This window comes from Scyliorhinus torazame, chromosome 6 (assembly GCF_047496885.1).
Source record: "Scyliorhinus torazame isolate Kashiwa2021f chromosome 6, sScyTor2.1, whole genome shotgun sequence".
NCBI classification, from domain to species: Eukaryota; Metazoa; Chordata; class Chondrichthyes; order Carcharhiniformes; family Scyliorhinidae; genus Scyliorhinus; species Scyliorhinus torazame.
The window spans coordinates 174524569-174542472 of NC_092712.1; the positions used below are offsets into that span (position 1 = coordinate 174524569).

General features: G+C 49.3%; 1 protein-coding gene across 3 annotated transcripts in view; it reads left to right on the forward strand.

Annotated features, from left to right (window-relative positions):
* phf14 (PHD finger protein 14) overlaps positions 1 to 17904 on the forward strand; it is a 362139-nt gene that overhangs the window by 157676 nt on the left and 186559 nt on the right. For all 3 annotated transcript variants that reach the window (XM_072509115.1, XM_072509117.1, XM_072509116.1), the window contains exon 13: positions 5953 to 6084. In XM_072509115.1, coding sequence (XP_072365216.1) covers positions 5953 to 6084 — 132 coding nt within the window. The remainder of the gene's footprint in view (positions 1 to 5952; positions 6085 to 17904) is intronic.

Here is a 17904-nt window from a genome sequence, read left to right on the forward strand (position 1 = left end):
GACGATGGTGAGGGTAGACAGGAGGCATGCAGAGGTGCCTGAGGAGGGACTGTTGAGGGAGCGGCGTAGCCTCCAGGCCGAATTCGACCTGTTGACCACCAGGAAGGCGGAGGCGCAGTGGATGGAGGCCCAGGGGGCGATTTATGAATATGGGGAAAAGGCAAGTCGGATGCTGGCGCATCAGCTTCGGAAGCGGGACGCAGGTAGGGAGATCGGGGGAGTTAAGGATAGGGGAGGGAGTGTGGTGCGGAGTGGGGTTGGCATCAATGGGGTCTTCAGGGACTTTTATGAGGAACTGTATCGGTCCGAGCCCCCACAGGAGGAGGGAGGGATGGGCCGCTTTCTGGACCAATTGAGGTTCCCGAAGGTGGAGGAGGGAATGGTGGCGGGATTAGGGGCCCCGATTGGGCTGGAGGAGTTGGCCAAAGGGAGAGGGAGCATGCAGGCGGGGAAGGCACCGGGGCCGGACGGTCTCCCGGTCGAATTCTACAAAAAATATGTGGACCTGTTGGGCCCGTTGCTGGTTAGGACCTTCAATGTGGCAAGGGAGGGGGGGCTTTGCCCCCCGACGACGTCCCGGGCACTGATCTCCTTGATCCTGAAGGGGGACAAGGATCCCCTGCAGTGTGGGTTTTACAGGCCGATTTTGCTGTTAAACGTAGATGCCAAGGTGCTGGCGAAGGTTATAACCACGAGAATTGAGGATTGTGTGCCGCAGGTGATCCATGAAGACCAGGCGGGGTTCGTGAAGGGGAGGCAGTTGAACGCGAATGTGCGGAGCCTCCTGGACGTTACTATGATGCCGGCGAGGGAGGGGGAGGCGGAGATAGTGGTGGCGATGGACGCTGAGAAGGCTTTCGATAGGGTAGTGTGGGGGGTACTTCTGGGAGGTGCTGAAGAGGTTCTGGTTTGGGGAGGGGTTCGTCAGGTGGGTTAGGCTGTTGTACGAGGCCCCGATGGCGAGTGTGGCCACGAACAAGAGGAGGTCTGAGTACTTTTGGTTGCATCGAGGAACTAGGCAGGGGTGTCCCCTGTCCCCCCTGCTCTTCGCACTGGCGATTGAACCCCTGGCTATGGCACTGAGGGAGTCGAGGAACTGGAAGGGGTTGGTGCGGGGTGGGGAGGAGCATTAGGTGTCGCTCTATGCGGATGACTTGCTGCTATATGTAGCGGACCCGGTGGGGGGAATACCGGAGGTAATGAGAATCCTCGGAGTTTGGGGATTTCTCAGGGTACAAGCTCAACATGGGGAAGAGCGAGTTGTTCGTGGTTCACCCAGGGAACCAGGAGAGGGGGATTGGCGAGCTCCCACTAAAAAGGGCGGAGAGGAGCTTCAGGTACTTGGGGGTCCAGGTGGCCAGGAGCTGGGGGGCCCTGCATAGCCTTAATTTCACGAGGCTAGTGGAGCAAATGGAGGAGGAGTTTAAGAGGTGGGATGCATTGCCGCTGACCCTGGCGGGTAGGGTGCAGTCAGTTAAGATGACGGTGCTCCCAAGGTTTTTGTTCCTGTTCCAGTGCCTCCCCATTCTTATCCCGAAGGCCTTTAGGCGGGTCAACAGGAGCATAATGGGGTTTGTGTGGGCGCGAGGGACTTCGAGGGTGAGAAGGGTGTTCCTCGAGCGGAGTAGGGATGGGGGGGCTGGCACTGCCCAACCTCTGTGGGTACTACTGGGCTGCCAATGTGGCGATGGTGTGCAAGTGGGTGATGGAGGGGGAGGGGGCTGCATGGAAGAGGCTGGAGACGGCGTCCTGTGAGGGTACGAGTCTGGAGGCGCTGGCAACGGCGCCGCTGCCGTTCCCTCCAATGAGGTATACCACGAGCCCGGTGGTGGCGCCTACCCTCAAAATCTGGGGGCAGTGGAGGCGGCACAGGGGGGGAAGTGGAGACCTCGGTGTGGACCCCAATACGGGGGAACCGCCGGTTTGTCGCAGGGAAAATAAATGGAGGGTTTTCGGGGTGGCACAGGCCAGGGATAAGAAGGTTGGTGGACCGGTTTGTGGATGGGAAGTTCGCGAGCCTGGGTGAGCTGGTGAGAAGTATGGGCTCCCCCCGGGGAACACCTTTAGGTATCTACAGGTAAGGGCGTTTGCCAGGCGGCAAGTGGTGGAATTCCCGCTGCTGCTGCCACGCATGGTACAGGACAGGGTGCTCTTGGAGGGGGGGGGGTTAGGAGAGGGGAAGATCGCGGCAACTTACCAGGTGATGCAGGAGGAGGAGGAGGCCTCGGTGGTGGAGTTGAAAGGTAAGTGGGAGGAGGAGTTGGGGGAGGAGATCGAGGAGGGGACGTGGGCAGATGCCCTTGGGAGGGTGAACTCTTCCTCTTCGTGCGCGAGGCTCAGCCTCGTACAGTTCAAGGTGCTGCACAGGGCACACATGACCGGAACAAGGATGAGCCGTTTTTTTGGGGGTGAGGACAGGTGTGTTAGGTGCTCAGGGAGCCCAGCAAACCACACCCATATGTTCTGGGCATGCCCAACGCTGGAGGAGTTTTGGAAGGGCGTAGCAAGGACGGTGTCGAGGGTGGTAGGATCCAGGGTCAAACCGGGCTGGGGGCTCGCAATATTTGGGGTTGCAGGGGAGCTGGGAGTGCAGGAGGCGAAAGAGGCCTGTATTCTGCCCTTGCGTCCCTGGTAGCCCGGCGAAGGATTCTTCTTCATGGAAGGTTGCGAGGCTCCCAAGCGTGGAATCCTGGATCAACGATACCGCGGGGTTTATTAAATTGGAGAGGGTGAAATTTGCCTTAAGGGCGGTGCAAGGGCTTTTCCGGCGGTTGCAACCGTTCTTGGACTTCCTGGCAGAACAGTAGACAATGGTCAGCAGCAGCAACCCGGGGGAGGGGTGGTGTTCTATTTCATTTCTGTTTGTCTACACTGGGGGATCTGAGGGGGTGTATATATTTGCTATGTTTGCTGTGTATTAATTTGGGGTGTTAATTTATTATTTATGTATAGGGGGGAGGGGGGCACGGGGGTTGTTTTATTTTGTTCTGTATTTAATTCTATTGGGTTCCTTTTTCATTTTGTTGTTGATATTTTGTGAAAACTTCAATAAAAAATATTTTTTTTTAAATAAAAAAATATAGCACTTGGAAAATATTTTTGGGGAAATTGGGTTTTCCACATCATTCCATGGCATGCTGGGATCTGCGCTGCAACTGAGAGATGTGGGACCTAATCTCGGACAGGTCCGCACTTCTGAGATCAGAACGCCATTTTTAAAGGGCGCACCAATCTCCATTAGCTACTGTTAGAAATTGAAGGGGCAGCCCCCACACCTGTTGTTTCTTCGAGAACAAAGAGGCAGACTCAAAAGTGTGGTTAGAGAAACAGCTGCTACCCTGATTTGAGAAAACGTTATTTCTTGCATACAGACTTGCTCTTTAAAGGATTTAGGGGTGCAGATAAAAACACTTTCACTTTGTTATTCGGGATGTGTATTCATGAGATGATGAGTGACTGTCTAAATGGTACAGGGGTACAGATGAGCACATTTTCACTTTATTATCGGAAAACTTTAGCTTTTATACACTAATAAGGTAGCACAATGGTGAGCTTCACAGCGCCAGGGACCTACATTCGATTCCCGGCTTGGGTCACTGTCTGTGCAGAGTCTGCACGTACTCCCGGGTGCTCCGGTTTCCTCCCACAAGTCCCGAAAGACGTGCTTATTAGGTGAATTGGACATTCTGAATTCTCCTCAGTGTACCCAAACAAGCGCCTAGGGGATTTTCACAGTAACTTCATTGCAGTGTTAATGTAAGCCTACTTGTGACACTAATAAAGATTATTGTTATTACATTTCTATCTTCCCTCAGTTCTGATGAAGGGTCATTGATGTGAAACATTAGCTCCATTTCTCTCCACAGATGCTGCTTGACTTGCTGAGTATTTCCAGGATCTTCTATTTTTACTTCCGATTTCCAGCATCTGCTGTACTTTGCTAATGTTGTTTCATTGAGAGTGACCTCATTTGCGTTCGACGTCACGGCAGTATTTGACGTCGTAGAGTATAAAGGAGCCTTGGTCAATGCGAATTGGGGAAAATTCTATACTGTTTGGGGTCACATCTAGCAACAAGGAATGTGATAGTGTTTTTTGGAGGCCAATCACCCTAGGGCATCTCACAGCAGTCCCTCAGTGTCGCGTCTAAGGCCCAACCATTTTCAGCTGCTTCGTTATAATGATCTTCCCTTCATAATAAGGTGAGGAGTGAGGATGATCGATGCTGATTGCCCAGTGTTCTGTTCCATTCTCAATTCTTCAAGATAAAACTCATGCAAGCAAGGACTGAATAGGCTTTAAAGGGTCGGTTGATATGTTACAAGTGCCAGACAATGAGCATCTTGAACAGAGTGTCCAACCACCTTGATATTCTGCATCATTACCACTTTCATACTTCCCACCATCGACATCCAGGAGAGTTGCCATTGACCAGAGAAATAATTTTGAAAAGCCACATAGCTATTGTGGCTGCAACAACAGGCCAGAGCCTGGGTATCCTGAAGTGAATGACTCACCAACTAATTCCCCAAAACCTTTCCAGAAATAATAGAACAATCTTCACTTGCTTGGGGGAGTGCAGCTCCAACAGCAGTCAAGAAACTCATTACAATCCAGGACAATGCAACTTACTTGACCACAACCTGAACCTTTTCTCTCTCCACAGATGCTGCCAGACCTGCTGAGTATTTCAAGCATTTTCAGTTTTTATTGTAACAGCCCACTTGTTCAACCTCGCTATAGCACCTTCAGCATACATTCCCTCCACCATCAGCACATGGCTGCAGTGTGTACCACCTTTAAGATGCACTACAGCAACTGCCCAAAGTTCCTTTGACAGCACCTCGCAAATCTGCAAACTCTGCCACGTGGAAGGATAAGGGCATCAGCCGCTTTTGAACTGGGGACACTACAACCTCCAAGTTCCTCTCCAAGTTCCTCTCCAAGTCATCTTGACTTTGAAATAATTTGCTATTCCTTTATCATTGTTGTTTCAAAATCCTGGAACTGCTCCCTACCAGCGCTCTGGAAGTACCTTCACCACATGCTTTGTAGTGCTTCAGCAAGTTGTCACACCGCCTGGACCTGCAAAGACTCTCATTCAAAGTATCGTCTTGCATCATTGACTTTTTTCTGTATATGTGTTTCTGGAACCCACCTCTTCATTCACCTGGGAAAGGAACTGCGCTCCGAAAGCTAGCGATTCGAAACAAACCTGTTTTAACAGGACTTTAACCTGGTGTTGTAAGACTTCTTACTGTGCCCACCCCAGTCCAACGCCAACATCTCCACATCATGTCCATAAGTGGCACTGTATAAATTAATTTTTCCCCCATTCGGTGTTAATTGAATGTGCACATAAGAACCGGAGTGGGCCATTTAACCTTCTTGAGCCATTCACGAGATAATAGCTGTTCCTCAACCTAACACTATTTCTCCCCCCCCCCAATCCCTTAATACATAACTGTCAGTCTCAGATTTAAAATTGGCCTTTGATCTAGCATCAGATGCTATTTGTGTAAGCACCTCAAACTTCTGCCACCATTTAACAATGTTTCTGAATTTCACTTGTGAAAGTTATAACTCTAGCTTTTTAGACTATACCCATCCTAAACTCCCAAGGCATCAGAAATAGTCTCTCTACCCTGCCTATTCCTCTTAATACTTTAAACCTTGGTCAAATCAACCACTTAACCGTTTAAATTCAAGGCAATATAATCCTAGTTTGTGTAATATTTCCTATAATTTATCTCTTGGAGTCCAGACCTCATTCTGGTAAATTATGCTGCACTTCTTCTAAGGTCGTCATCTCCTCTCTCCACCCCACCCCCCAGGAATCTCTGTCATTTGTTCAACTGGCAGTGAATTAAGGTGTAATGTACTGGTAAATTGGTGCTATATTGATTTGAGGTTAGCACTTTATGATTAAATGTGTATTATTATTAATTTCAGTTGTGGAATTTGTAAGAAGAATCATGATCAACACCTCCTTGTCCTTTGTGATACTTGCAAACTCTACTACCATCTTGGTTGTCTGGACCCACCCCTCACCAGAATGCCCAAGAAGACAAAAAATAGTTACTGGTAAGAATCCTTCAGTGATAATGAGATATTGCTTCGACAGCACCTTCCAATCATCTACCACCTATGAGGACAAGGGCAGGAAATACAACCTAAAATAATGAGTAAAATTCTTAAAGGGGTGCAGGAGCAGAGGGACCTGGCCATAAAAGGATCAAGAACGAAAGGGCACAGATTTAAAGTGGTATGCAAAAGAAGCAAATGTGATGAGGAAAAACCTTTTCACACAGTGAGTGGTTCAGATCTGAAATACACTGTCTGGAAGTGTGGTGGAGGCAGGTTGATTCTGTTGGTTCTGTGAATGAGAACACCGCCACCTGCAAGTTTACTTAATTTCTATTAATTAGGCCAGGTAGAACCCATTGGGTTGGATGGAACTGGCGTTTGGAAAATGTTAGTGTGCAAGGTTCATAAATGTTATGTATTGTTAATACAGGTTGAGTATCCATATTTTAAAAGCTCTGAAATCCGCACTTTTATTCCTTGTTGAAATCATGTCTCGAGCAAAAAATAACATAGTGTTCATCCAAGATCTGCTCGCTATGCGATGTTTCACAACTCCGAGTCCATATCGGCTGTTCCTCGTACTTTGTCCTATTCCTGCGACCGAACACACGTACGTATTCTTCCAATTGATGGCACAAGTTTGTTTCAGTGAACGAATTGAACCTGGTACCTGATTCCCTGTCGGGAGGGAAGCTGCATACCCACCATCGGACTCAACACCGACCAGCCGCTCCGAGCAATGTCTGAGGTCCTTTGCAACTTGGTATTCCAAAATTTGAAAAATCCCGGAATCCTAGACACTCGGCTCCAATAATTTCAAATAAGGGATACTCAACCTGTATTCCTGTGTAATTTTGCTTTCAGCAGCATTTAATCAACTGTTGCATGATGGACTGTTATGAAGATTCTAATTCCCAGACTGGTTGGCCCCTTTTCATATATTTCCCTTCACAATTTCTCAATAATGCAATGGAATCACGTTGAATAATTGAAAAACTCTATTCTCACATACGTATGGACAAATATTTTACATTTTCTTTTGGTTTTTTTTCCTTGCTTAAGTATCAATTGTCAAATGGTGTTTGGCGACTAAAAGAGCAAGCAGATAACTATTTCCAGGTATCTGGTAGTACTGCTGCTTAACGCCACTGGTAAGTATAAAGGCACCATGTACCCATATTATCATATATCATTATTTATCCCTTGCACATCTGTGAATAACTGCGAAAATTCAACAAATATAAAAAAATCTAAGAATGATAATTTCTCTGACGAGGCTAAAATGGGTAAAATGTTTAATAATACAATAGAAAGAAGTAAGGAGCTCTTGTCAGATCTGACATGCAAGAAATGGCTGTGGCGGAGATCTCGGAAACTAAGCAATCAAAAATACACTTTAAAGGGATATCTCATGGATATGTTTGTCAAAGATGTCAGGTCAATTGTAAATCATTTTTAAAATTATTGGGTACCTTAGTGGTACTGATGGGTGATTGTGTAACACAATGATTTACAAATTAAAGTGTGTGTGTAACTAGTGCATGAATTGCAAAAGGTTAATATGCAGGTGCAGTAAATAATTAACAAAGCTGATGGAATATTATATTTTATTGCAAGGGGAATTGAATACAAGAGTAGGGAATTTATACTTCAGGTGTACAGGGAATTGGTGAGACCACATCTGGAGCTCTGTGTACAGTATTAGCCTCTTTATTTAAGGAAACATATAAATACATTGGAAGCCATTCAAATAAAGTTTACTAGATTAATATCTGGAGACTTCCGGTGGCGCGCGCGAGTGGAACGGTCACCCTGGAGAGGGGCTCCTGTCAGTTGGCAGCATTTCAGCGTTTTTCAGGGATTTCCCCGTGGTTTCGCCGGTTGCGAATTCTTCGGCCGTCGGGGCCTGTGGGTCGGGCACCGGGTCGGGCAGGTTTGGAGCCGGTGGGGACCCCCGTGAACGGAGGAGCAGGGTCATCGAGCCTGAAGCAAGTGGCGGGGGAGCAGTGTGACCTGAGGCGTGGCCTTAATCCCCAGCACAGGTGTAGAGGGGGAGCCACGCAAATCGGGTGGCCCCCCCACTGAAAATGAATGATTGGCATGTTTGAAGTCCGGTCCCAGGAGAAGGGATGTTTTGAACTTGGATTTTTGAATTTAAAAAAAAAAATTATTTAAAAAAAAGTTTTTTAAAAATTATTTTTATTATAATTCTTTTTTTACTTTAATTTTTTATTTTGTTTATTTATTTTATTAATTATCTCGAGATTGAAGAAAGAAAGAGAAAAATACTAAGTGGTAAAAGGATGCCATGAACAGCTGTGAAGAAGGGAGGAAACGCAGGTTCGCCGCCAAAGGAGAGGACCAGTAAAAGCGCTGACAAGATGGCGGATGCCGGACTTATGGGTTCATAAAGGGCAGGTCGTGCCTAACTAATTTAGTGGAATTCTTGAGGACATTATCAGTGCGGTAGATAACGGAGAGCCAATGGATGTGGTATATCTGGATTTCCAGAAAGCTTTTGACAAGGTGCCACACAAAATATTGCTGCATAAGATAAAGATGCAAGGCATTAAGGGTAAAGTCGTAGCATGGATAGAGGATTGGTTAATTAATAGAAAGCGAAGAGTGGGGATTAATGGGTGTTTTTCTGGTTGGAAATCAGTAGCTAGTGGTGTCCCTCAGCGTTGGGCCCACAATTGTTCACAATTTACATAGATGATTTGGAGTTGGGGACCAAGTGCAATGTGTCCAAGTTTGCAGACACTAAGATGAGTGGTAAGTCAAAAAGTGCAGAGGGATTTGGATAGGTTAAGTGAATGGGCTCGGGTCTGGCAGATGGAATTCAATGTTGACAAATGTGAGGTTATCTATTTTGGTAGGAATAACAGCAAAATGGATTATTATTTAAATGATAAAATATTAAAACATGCTGCTGTGCAGAGAGACCTGGGTGTGCTAGTGCATGAGTCGCAAAAAGTTGGTTTACAGGTGGAACAGGTGATTAAGAAGGCAAATGGAGGTTGAAATGAAATGAAATGATAATCGCTTATTGTCACAAGTAGGCTTCAAATGAATTTGCTGTGAAAAGCCCCTAGTCGCCACATTCCGGCGCCTGTTCGGGGAGGCTGTTACGGGAATTGAACCGTGCTGCTGGCCTGCCCTGGTCTGCTTTCAAAGCCAGCGATTTAGCCCTGTGCTAAACAGCCCCTTTTGTCCTTCATTGCTAGAGGGATGGAGTTTAAGACTAGGGAGGTTATGCTGCAATTGTACAAGGTGTTAGTGAGGCCACACCTGGAGTATTGTGTTCAGTTTTGGTCTCCTTACCTGAGAAAGGATGTACTGGTGCTGGAGGGTGTGCAGAGGAGATTCACTAGGTTAATCCCAGAGCTGAAGGGGTTGGATTATGAGGAGAGGTTGAGTAGACTGGGGCGGTACTCGTTGGAATTTAGAAGGATGAACAACAAAGAACAAAGAAATGTACAGCACAGGAACAGGCCCTTCGGCCCTCCAAGCCCGTGCCGACCATGCTGCCCGACTAAACTACAATCTTCTACACTTCCTGGGTCCGTATCCTTCTATTCCCATCCTATTCATATATTTGTCAAGATGCCCCTTAAATGTCCCTATCGTCCCTGCTTCCACTACCTCCTCCGGTAGTGAGTTCCAGGCACCCACTACCCTCTGCGTAAAAAACTTGCCTCGTACATCTACTCTAAACTTTGCCCCTCTCACCTTAAACCTATGCCCCCTCGTAATTGACCCCTCTACCCTGGGGAAAAGCCTCTGACTATCCACTCTGTCTATGCCCCTCATAATTTTGTATACCTCTATCAGGTCGCCCCTCAACCTCCTTCGTTCCAGTGAGAACAAACAGAGTTTATTAAAACGCTCCTCATAGCTTATGCCCTCCATACCAGGCAACATTCTGGTAAATCTCTTCTGCACCCTCTCTAAAGCCTCCACATCCTTCTGGTAGTGTGGCGACCAGAATTGAACACTATACTCCAAGTGTGGCCTAACTAAGGTTCTATACAGCTGCAACATGACTTGCCAATTCTTATACTCAATGCCCCGGCCAATGAAGGCAAGCATGCCGTATGCCTTCTTGACTACCTTCTCCACCTGTGTTGCCCCTTTCAATGACCTGTGGACCTGTACTCCTAGATCTCTTTGACTTTCAATACTCTTGAGGGTTCTACCATTCACTGTATATTCCCTACCTGCATTAGCCCTTCCAAAATGCATTACCTCACATTTGTCCGGATTAAACTCCATCTGCCATCTCTCCGCCCAAGTCTCCAGATAATCTAAATCCTGCTGTATCCTCAGACAGTCCTCATCGCTATCCGCAATTCCACCAACCTTTGTGTCGTCTGCAAACTTACTAATCAGACCAGTTACATTTTCCTCCAAATCATTTATATATACTACAAAGAGCAAAGGTCCCAGCACTGATCCCTGTGGAACACCACTGGTCACAGCCCTCCAATTAGAAAAGCATCCCTCCATTGCTACCCTCTGCCTTCTATGGCCTAGCCAGTTCTGTATCCACCTTGCCAGTTCACCCCTGATCCCGTGTGACTTCACCTTCTGTACTAGTCTACCATGAGGGACCTTGTCAAAGGCCTTACTGAAGTCCATATAGACAACATCTACTGCCCTACCTGCATCAATCATCTTAGTGACCTCCTCGAAAAACTCTATCAAGTTAGTGAGACACGACCTCCCCTTCACAAAACCGTGCTGCCTCTCACTAATACGTCCATTTGCTTCCAAATGGGAGTAGATCCTGTCTCGAAGAATTCTCTCCAGTAATTTCCCTACCACTGAAGTAAGGCTCACCGGCCTGTAGTTCCCGGGATTATCCTTGCTACCCTTCTTAAACAGAGGAACAACATTGGCTATTCTCCAGTCCTCCGGGACATCCCCTGAAGACAGCGAGGATCCAAAGATTTCTGTCAAGGCCTCAGCAATTTCCTCTCCAGCCTCCTTCAGTATTCTGGGGTAGATCCCATCCGGCCCTGGGGACTTATCTACCTTAATATTTTTTAAGACACCCAACACCCCGTATAAGATGCGGGGGGATCTTATAGAAACATATAAAATTATGAAGGGAATAAATCGGATAGATGTGGGGAGTTTGTTTCCACTGGCGGGTGAAAGCAGAACTAGGGAGCATAGCCTCAAAATAAGGGGAAATAGATTGAGGACTGAGCTTAGGAGGAACTTCTTCACCCATAGGGTTGTGAATCTATGGAATTCCTTGCCCAGTGAAGCAGTTGAGGCTCCTTCATTAAATGTTTTTAAGATAAAGATAGATAATTTTTTGAAGAATAAAGGGATTAAGGGTGATGGTGTTCGGGCCGAAAAGTGGAGCTGAGTCCACAAAAGATCAGCCATGATCTCATTGAATGGCGGAGCAGGCTCGAGGGGCCAGATGGCCTACTCCTGCTCCTAGTTCTTACGTTCTTATCCGCATTGGAGTTCTTATGATGACCGAGGTGATGGGTGTGGAGCTGGAGAAGCAGTTTGCGACGCACAAGGAGGCGTCGAGGAAGAAAATAGCAGAGGCACTGAGATCATTGGTGGAGGAGGCATTCACCCGGTGAGGGTGGATGTGGCAAAGACATCAGCCGAGCTGTGAGAACAGGGTGAAAAGCTGAAGGAAGTGGAGGAGGCCATGTCGCAGCACAGTGACCAGCTCACCTCGATGGGAGACGGACTACAGAGGGTGGTGGAGGTTAACAGAGGACTCCGAGCAAAGCTTGAGGACTTGGAGAACCGCTCGAGGCAGCAAAATCTGAAAATTGTGGGCTTGCCTGAAGGGGCAGAGGGCTCAAGGCCAACTGTGTACTTTGCTGAGAGGCTGGCGGAGTTGATGGGGGAGGGTGAAGACCCCTCCTGGTATGAACTGGACCGAGCTCATCGGTCATTAAGGCCGAACCCCAAAGTCAGTGAGCCGCCGTGAGCAGTAATTATCTGCTTCCATAAATACCACATGAAGGAGAAGGTGTTAAACTGGGCGAAGCAGAAGCAGGAGGTGCAGTGGGATGGTGCTAGAGTTCGGATTTACCAGGACTTGACGGTGGAGTTGGCAAAGAGACGAGCGGCATTCAGCCGAGTGAAGGCGGGACTGCGATTTGGTATGGTAAACCCGGCAAACCTGAGGGTGACGTACAACGCCAAAGATTTAAATTTTGAAACGGTGGAGGCGGCTGAGGCATTCATGAAGGCAGAAGGTTTGGGACAGAAGTGAGGAGTGGAGCTGGAAGAGAGATTGTGGACTGTAATTGGGTAGCTGGAAAATGAATAAATGTTATATCTTTCTTTTCACTGACCTGTATTGTAACTTACTTGACTTCACATTCTTATAGAGTTTAAGTTTTTGTTTGGTTTGATTGGCATTTTTGCTCCTTTTATTTGTTGCAACAGTTATATGTTATTTCATTGAATTGCACGGGTTAGATTGTTTTTCGTTTTCTTCTGAGACTGGGTGGGAGGGGACAGTATGCCTTTTTGGTGGAGAGGGGGACTACCCGCGCTAGCTAACTAATGTCGGCTAGTGAACGGAGGTGAGGTGGGAGAAAGGCTTCGGACATTGGAGCCTGAGTAGCAGGTTTCGATGGGCCTACGAGGCGAGCAAGTGGGGGGGAGGAGGAAGGATCGATACTGGGTGAGATTTTTTCGAGGGAAAGTGAAGGGGGAATTCTGGGTGGGGGGGAAGGGGGTTCGATGTTAATAATGGAAAGGAACGGGTCAGGCTCATGGGGCAGGGCCCGGTGGTATGATGATGGTGGATAAGAAGATGTGGTTGTGGGGGAGGGGGGGGGGTCGTTGAGAGTCATGTAGAACAGGAGGGTCTAGGAGGCCCAGTCAAGAGGTCAAGGGTGCTTTTGCATCCTAAAAGTTTGAAGGCCGATGTAGCAATGCTGCAGGAAACTCACCTGAGGGTGAAGGACCAAGGGAGACTTAAAAAGGGCTGGGTTAGTCAGGTGTTTCATTATGGATTTGACGGAAGAGCTCGAGGGGTAGCGGTAATGGTCAGCAAAAGGGTATGGTCCCAGATGAGAAGATGGTTGCAGATCAAGGGGTTAGGTATGTGATTGTGACAGGGGCGCTGGAGGGGAGGCTAGTGGTGCTGGTGAGTGTATATAGTCCCAATTGGGACGATGTGGGATTCGCGAAGATGGTGTGTGGGGCCATCCCCGACTTGGACACGCACAAACTGATAGTGGGGGGGGGGGTTGTGGAACCTGGTGCAGGAGCCAAAATTGGACTGGTCACGGCTGCGCTTGCTAGTCCTGTCGGGGGGGGTAAAGGCACTGGCTGGGCTAATGGTGGAAATGGGAGGAGTGGGCCCTTGGAGGTTTCTGCACCTGAGGGTGCGGGAGTACTTGTTTTTCTCAGCGGTCCATAAGGTGTACTCGCGGATTGACTTTTTCATGGTGGGGAAGGTGCTGCTGTCTGGGGTTAAAGGGTCGGAGTACTCGGCAATAGCAATATCAGATCATACTCTGCATTGGGTGAATATGGCACTGGAGAAGGGGATGGTACAGAGACCAGGATGGAAGTTAGATGTGGGACTGTTGGGGGACCGAGGGTTTTGAGACAAAATTGAAAAAGTAATCGAGGAATATATAGGTTTTAACTGCACGGGTGAGGTGTCAAAGGCGGTGAGGTGATCTCGTTCAAGGCTAGGCTTGACGAAGAGGAGAGGTTGGAACGTCAGAGGGTAATAGATGTGATGCTGAGGTAGACAGGAGGTATGCAGAAGGTAGGGACCCAACGCAGTTGGAAAAGAGGAATGAACTCCAGGCGAGCTTTGACCGACCACCTCCCAGGAAGGCGGTACACCAATTGAGACGATCAAGGGGGCAGTTTACGAGCATGGAGCGAAGGCGGGTCAGCTCCGTAGGGAGGCTGCAGCAAGGGAAATTGTCCAGGTGCGGGACAGGGCAGGGAAGTTGGTGGTAGCTCCAGATCAGATTAACAAGGTCTTTAAGGAATTCTATGAGAGGATGTACAGGTCAGAGTCACCTGGGAGAGGTCGGAATTTCTAGATGGGCTGGAGTACCTGAGGATAGGGGAAGGGGACAGGGCTACATTAGAGGGGGCGATAGTGGAGCAGGAGATAAAACATGCGATTGGGAGGATGCAGTCGGGGAAGGTGGCAGGGCCGGATGGGTTTCCGGTGGAATATTATAAACAATTCAAAAATACGCTGGTACCGTGGATGGTGGGGATGTTTGAGGAGGCGATAGGGAAAGGGGGTGTTACCAAAAACTTTGGGGCAGGCATCGATTTCCCTGTTACTTAAGAAAGATAAGGATCTGATGGAGTGTGGGTTGTATAGGCCCATATCACTTTTAAACGTGGACGCAAAGATATTGGCGAAGGTACTGCCAGGTAGGCTAGAGGAGTGCCTCCCGAAGGTGATAGGTCAAGATCAGACAGGGTTTGTGAGAGGGAGGCAGCTCTTTTCGAACATTAGGAGGGTATTGAATGTTATGGTACCGGTGGAGGAGCAGGAAACCGAGGTGGTTATGGCATTGGATGCCGAGAAAGCGTTTGACCGGATAGAATGGGGTCCTTGATGGCAGTTCTAGAGCGGTTTGGAATTGGACCCAGATTTGTGGACTGGGTAAAGCTACTATATAAGGATCCGAAGGCCAAATCCCAACAAATAACATCAGCTCAGAATATTTTTCTCTCCACCGTGGGACTAGGCAGGGATGTCCTATGTCCCCCCTGCTGTTTGCACTCGCGATTGAGCCATTGGCCACCGCATTAAGAAGTTCGGGGGTGTGGAAAGGGATAGTGCGGGGGGGATAGAGCATAGGGTGTCCTTATATGCCGATGACTTGTTATTATACGTGTCGGAACCAAGTGTATGAATCGGGGGAATACTGAAGCTGCTTTGGGTGTTTGGGTCTTTCTCAGGGTACAAATTAAATCTGGACAAGAGTGGGTAGTAATAGCTTTGTTGAGAATTTGGAGGCAGTTTCGACAGCACTTTGGGTTGGGAAATGCCGATTCGGGGGAACCTTGGATTTGAGCCATGGAAGTGGGATGGAAATTTTCGGAGGTGGGAGGAGAAAGGAATTAGGACACTAAAAAATTTGTTTCTTGGGGGTCGGTTTGCGGGATTGAAGGAGCTGGGAGCGAAGTATGGGCTGGAGCAGGGGGAAATATTTAGATACATGCAGGTTCAGGACTTTGCCAGAAAGGAGATACAGAGCTTCCTAGTAGAGCCGCTTCCACGTTGCTGGAGGAGGTGCTGACGACGGGGGGACTGGAGAAGGGGGTGTAGCGCACAAAGACTCCCGAGAGACGAATAGAGGTGAAGTCGATGAGGCTTTATTAAGCGTGACTTGTTCCCCGCAGTTCAGTAACAGACTGGCCTGCGGGGCAGAACTCCTGGTTCTTATATTCCGCCTTCAGGGCGGAGCTAGAAGTCAACAGCCAACCAGGACCCGGGATCTGTCAGCCAATGACATCACGGCTTCACAGTCCCACATGACCCCTAATGCATACTACCACATTCACCCCTTGTTAAAAATGAACCCGGCGGGGTGGTGCTTCGCATGGTGGTAGAGGTTTACAAGGCTGGTCCTGGGAGGAAAAACTTTTGCATGTCATCACAGTATGTACAGGGTATTTTTTGTTTTGAACTATTTACAGTATTCGTAAGAGGGAAAAAGGTAAAAAAATTCTCGTTAAAGTCCACAACATTCTAGTGTTACACCGATGCCACAAGTCGGTCGGGCGGTCTGGTCGTCCTCGTCGATCGCCTCAGCCCTGGTGGTGGTGGTGCTTGTTCCAGTGTTGTCGCCTCCGGGAGCTTTACGGTTTCTGCTTCAGCTTCACTTCTGGTCGGACCTGGGAGGAGGACCGATCCTCCCAGGAAGGGGGCTGTTGCGGGGTGCGCCGGTGGCAGGGAGGGGGTGATAGGTGTCGGGGGGTGTGCGTGTTGCCAGCGGGCGCCAGATCTCGCAGGGAAACCGTGTCCTGTCAGCCGTCGGGGTACTCCACGTAGGCGTACTGCGGGTTCGCGTGGAGGAGGTGAACCCTCTCGACCAACGGGTCCGACTTGTGCGCCCGCACATGTTTTCGGAGCAAGATGGGTCCTGGGGCCGCCAGCCAGGTCGGCAGCGACGTTCCAGAGGAGGACTTCCTGGGGAAGACAAGGAGGCGCTCATGAGGCGTTTGGTTAGTAGTGGTACACAGTAGCGACCGGATGGAGTGGAGGGCGTCCGGGAGGACCTCCTGCCACCGTGAAACTGGGAGATCCCTGGACCGTAGGGCCAGTAGGACGGTCTTCCAGACCGTGCCGTTCTCCCTCTCTACTTGCCCGTTCCCCCGGGGGTTGTAGCTGGTCGTCCTGCTCGAGGCTATACCCTTGCTGAGCAGGAACTGGCGCAGCTCGTCACTCATGAAGGAGGACCCCCTGTCGCTATGGACGTATGCGGGGCAACCGAACAGTGTGAATATGGTGTTAAGGGCTTTAATGACTGTGGCCGCTGTCATGTCAGAGCAGGGGATGGCGAAGGGGAAACGGGAGTACTCGTCCACCACGCTCAAGAAGTATGCGTTGCGGTCGGTGGAGGGGAGGGGCCCTTTGAAATCCAGACTGAGGCGTTCAAAGGGACGGGAAGCCTTGATCAGGTGCGCTCTATCTGGCCTGAAAAAGTGCGGTTTGCACTCTGCGCAGATGTGGCAGTTCCTGCTGACTGTACGGACCTCCTCCACAGAGTAGGGGAGGTTGCGGGACTTTATAAAATGGTAGAACTGAGTGACCCCCGGGTGGCAGAGGTCCTCGTGGAGGGCTTGGAGACGGTCTATTTGTGTGTTGGCACATGTGTCGCGGGATAGGGCATCGGACGGCTCGTTCAGCTTTCCGGGACGGTACAAGATCTCGTAGTTGAAGGTGGAGAGCTCGATCCTCCACCTTAAGATCTTGTCAGTTTTAATTTTGCCCCGCTGTGCAATATCGAACATGAAAGCTACCGACCGTTGGTCAGTGAGGAGAGTGAATCGCCTGCCGGCCAGGTAATGCCTCCAATGTCGCACAGCTTCCACTGTGGCTTGGGTTTCCTTTTCCACTGATGAGTGGCGGATTTCTAAGGCGTGGAGGGTTCGGGAGAAGAAGGCCACGGGTCTGCCCGCTTGGTTAAGGGTGGCCGCTAGAGCTACATCGGAGGCGTCGCTCTCGACCTGGAAGGGGAGGGACTCGTCGATGGCGCGCATCGTGGCCTTTGCGATATCCGCTTTGATGCGGCTGAAGGCCTGGCAAGCCTCTGTCGACAGAGGAAAGGTCGTGGTCTGTGTTAGGGGGTGGGCCTTGTCTGCGTACTGGGGGACCCACTGGGCGTAATATGAAAAGAACCCCAGGCAGCGTTTTAGGGCTTTTGAGCAGTGAGGGAGGGGAAATTCCATGAGGGGGCGCATACGTTCGGGGTCGGGGCCTATTATCCCATTGCGCACTACATATCCCAAAATGGCTAGCCGGTTTGTGCTAAAAACGCACTTGTCCTCGTTGTATGTGAGGTTCAAGGCTTTAGCGGTCTGGAGGAATTTTTGGAGGTTGGCGTCGTGGTCCTGCTGATCGTGGCCGCAGATGGTTATATTGTCGAGATACGGGAACGTGGCCTGCAACCCGTGTTGATCAACCATTCGGTCCATCTCTCGTTGGAAGACCGAGACCCCGTTTGTGACGCCAAATGGGACCCTTAGGAAGTGGTATAATCGCCTGTCTGCCTCGAAGGCTGTGTACTTGCGGTCACTTGGGCGGATGGGGAGCTGATGGTAGGCGGACTT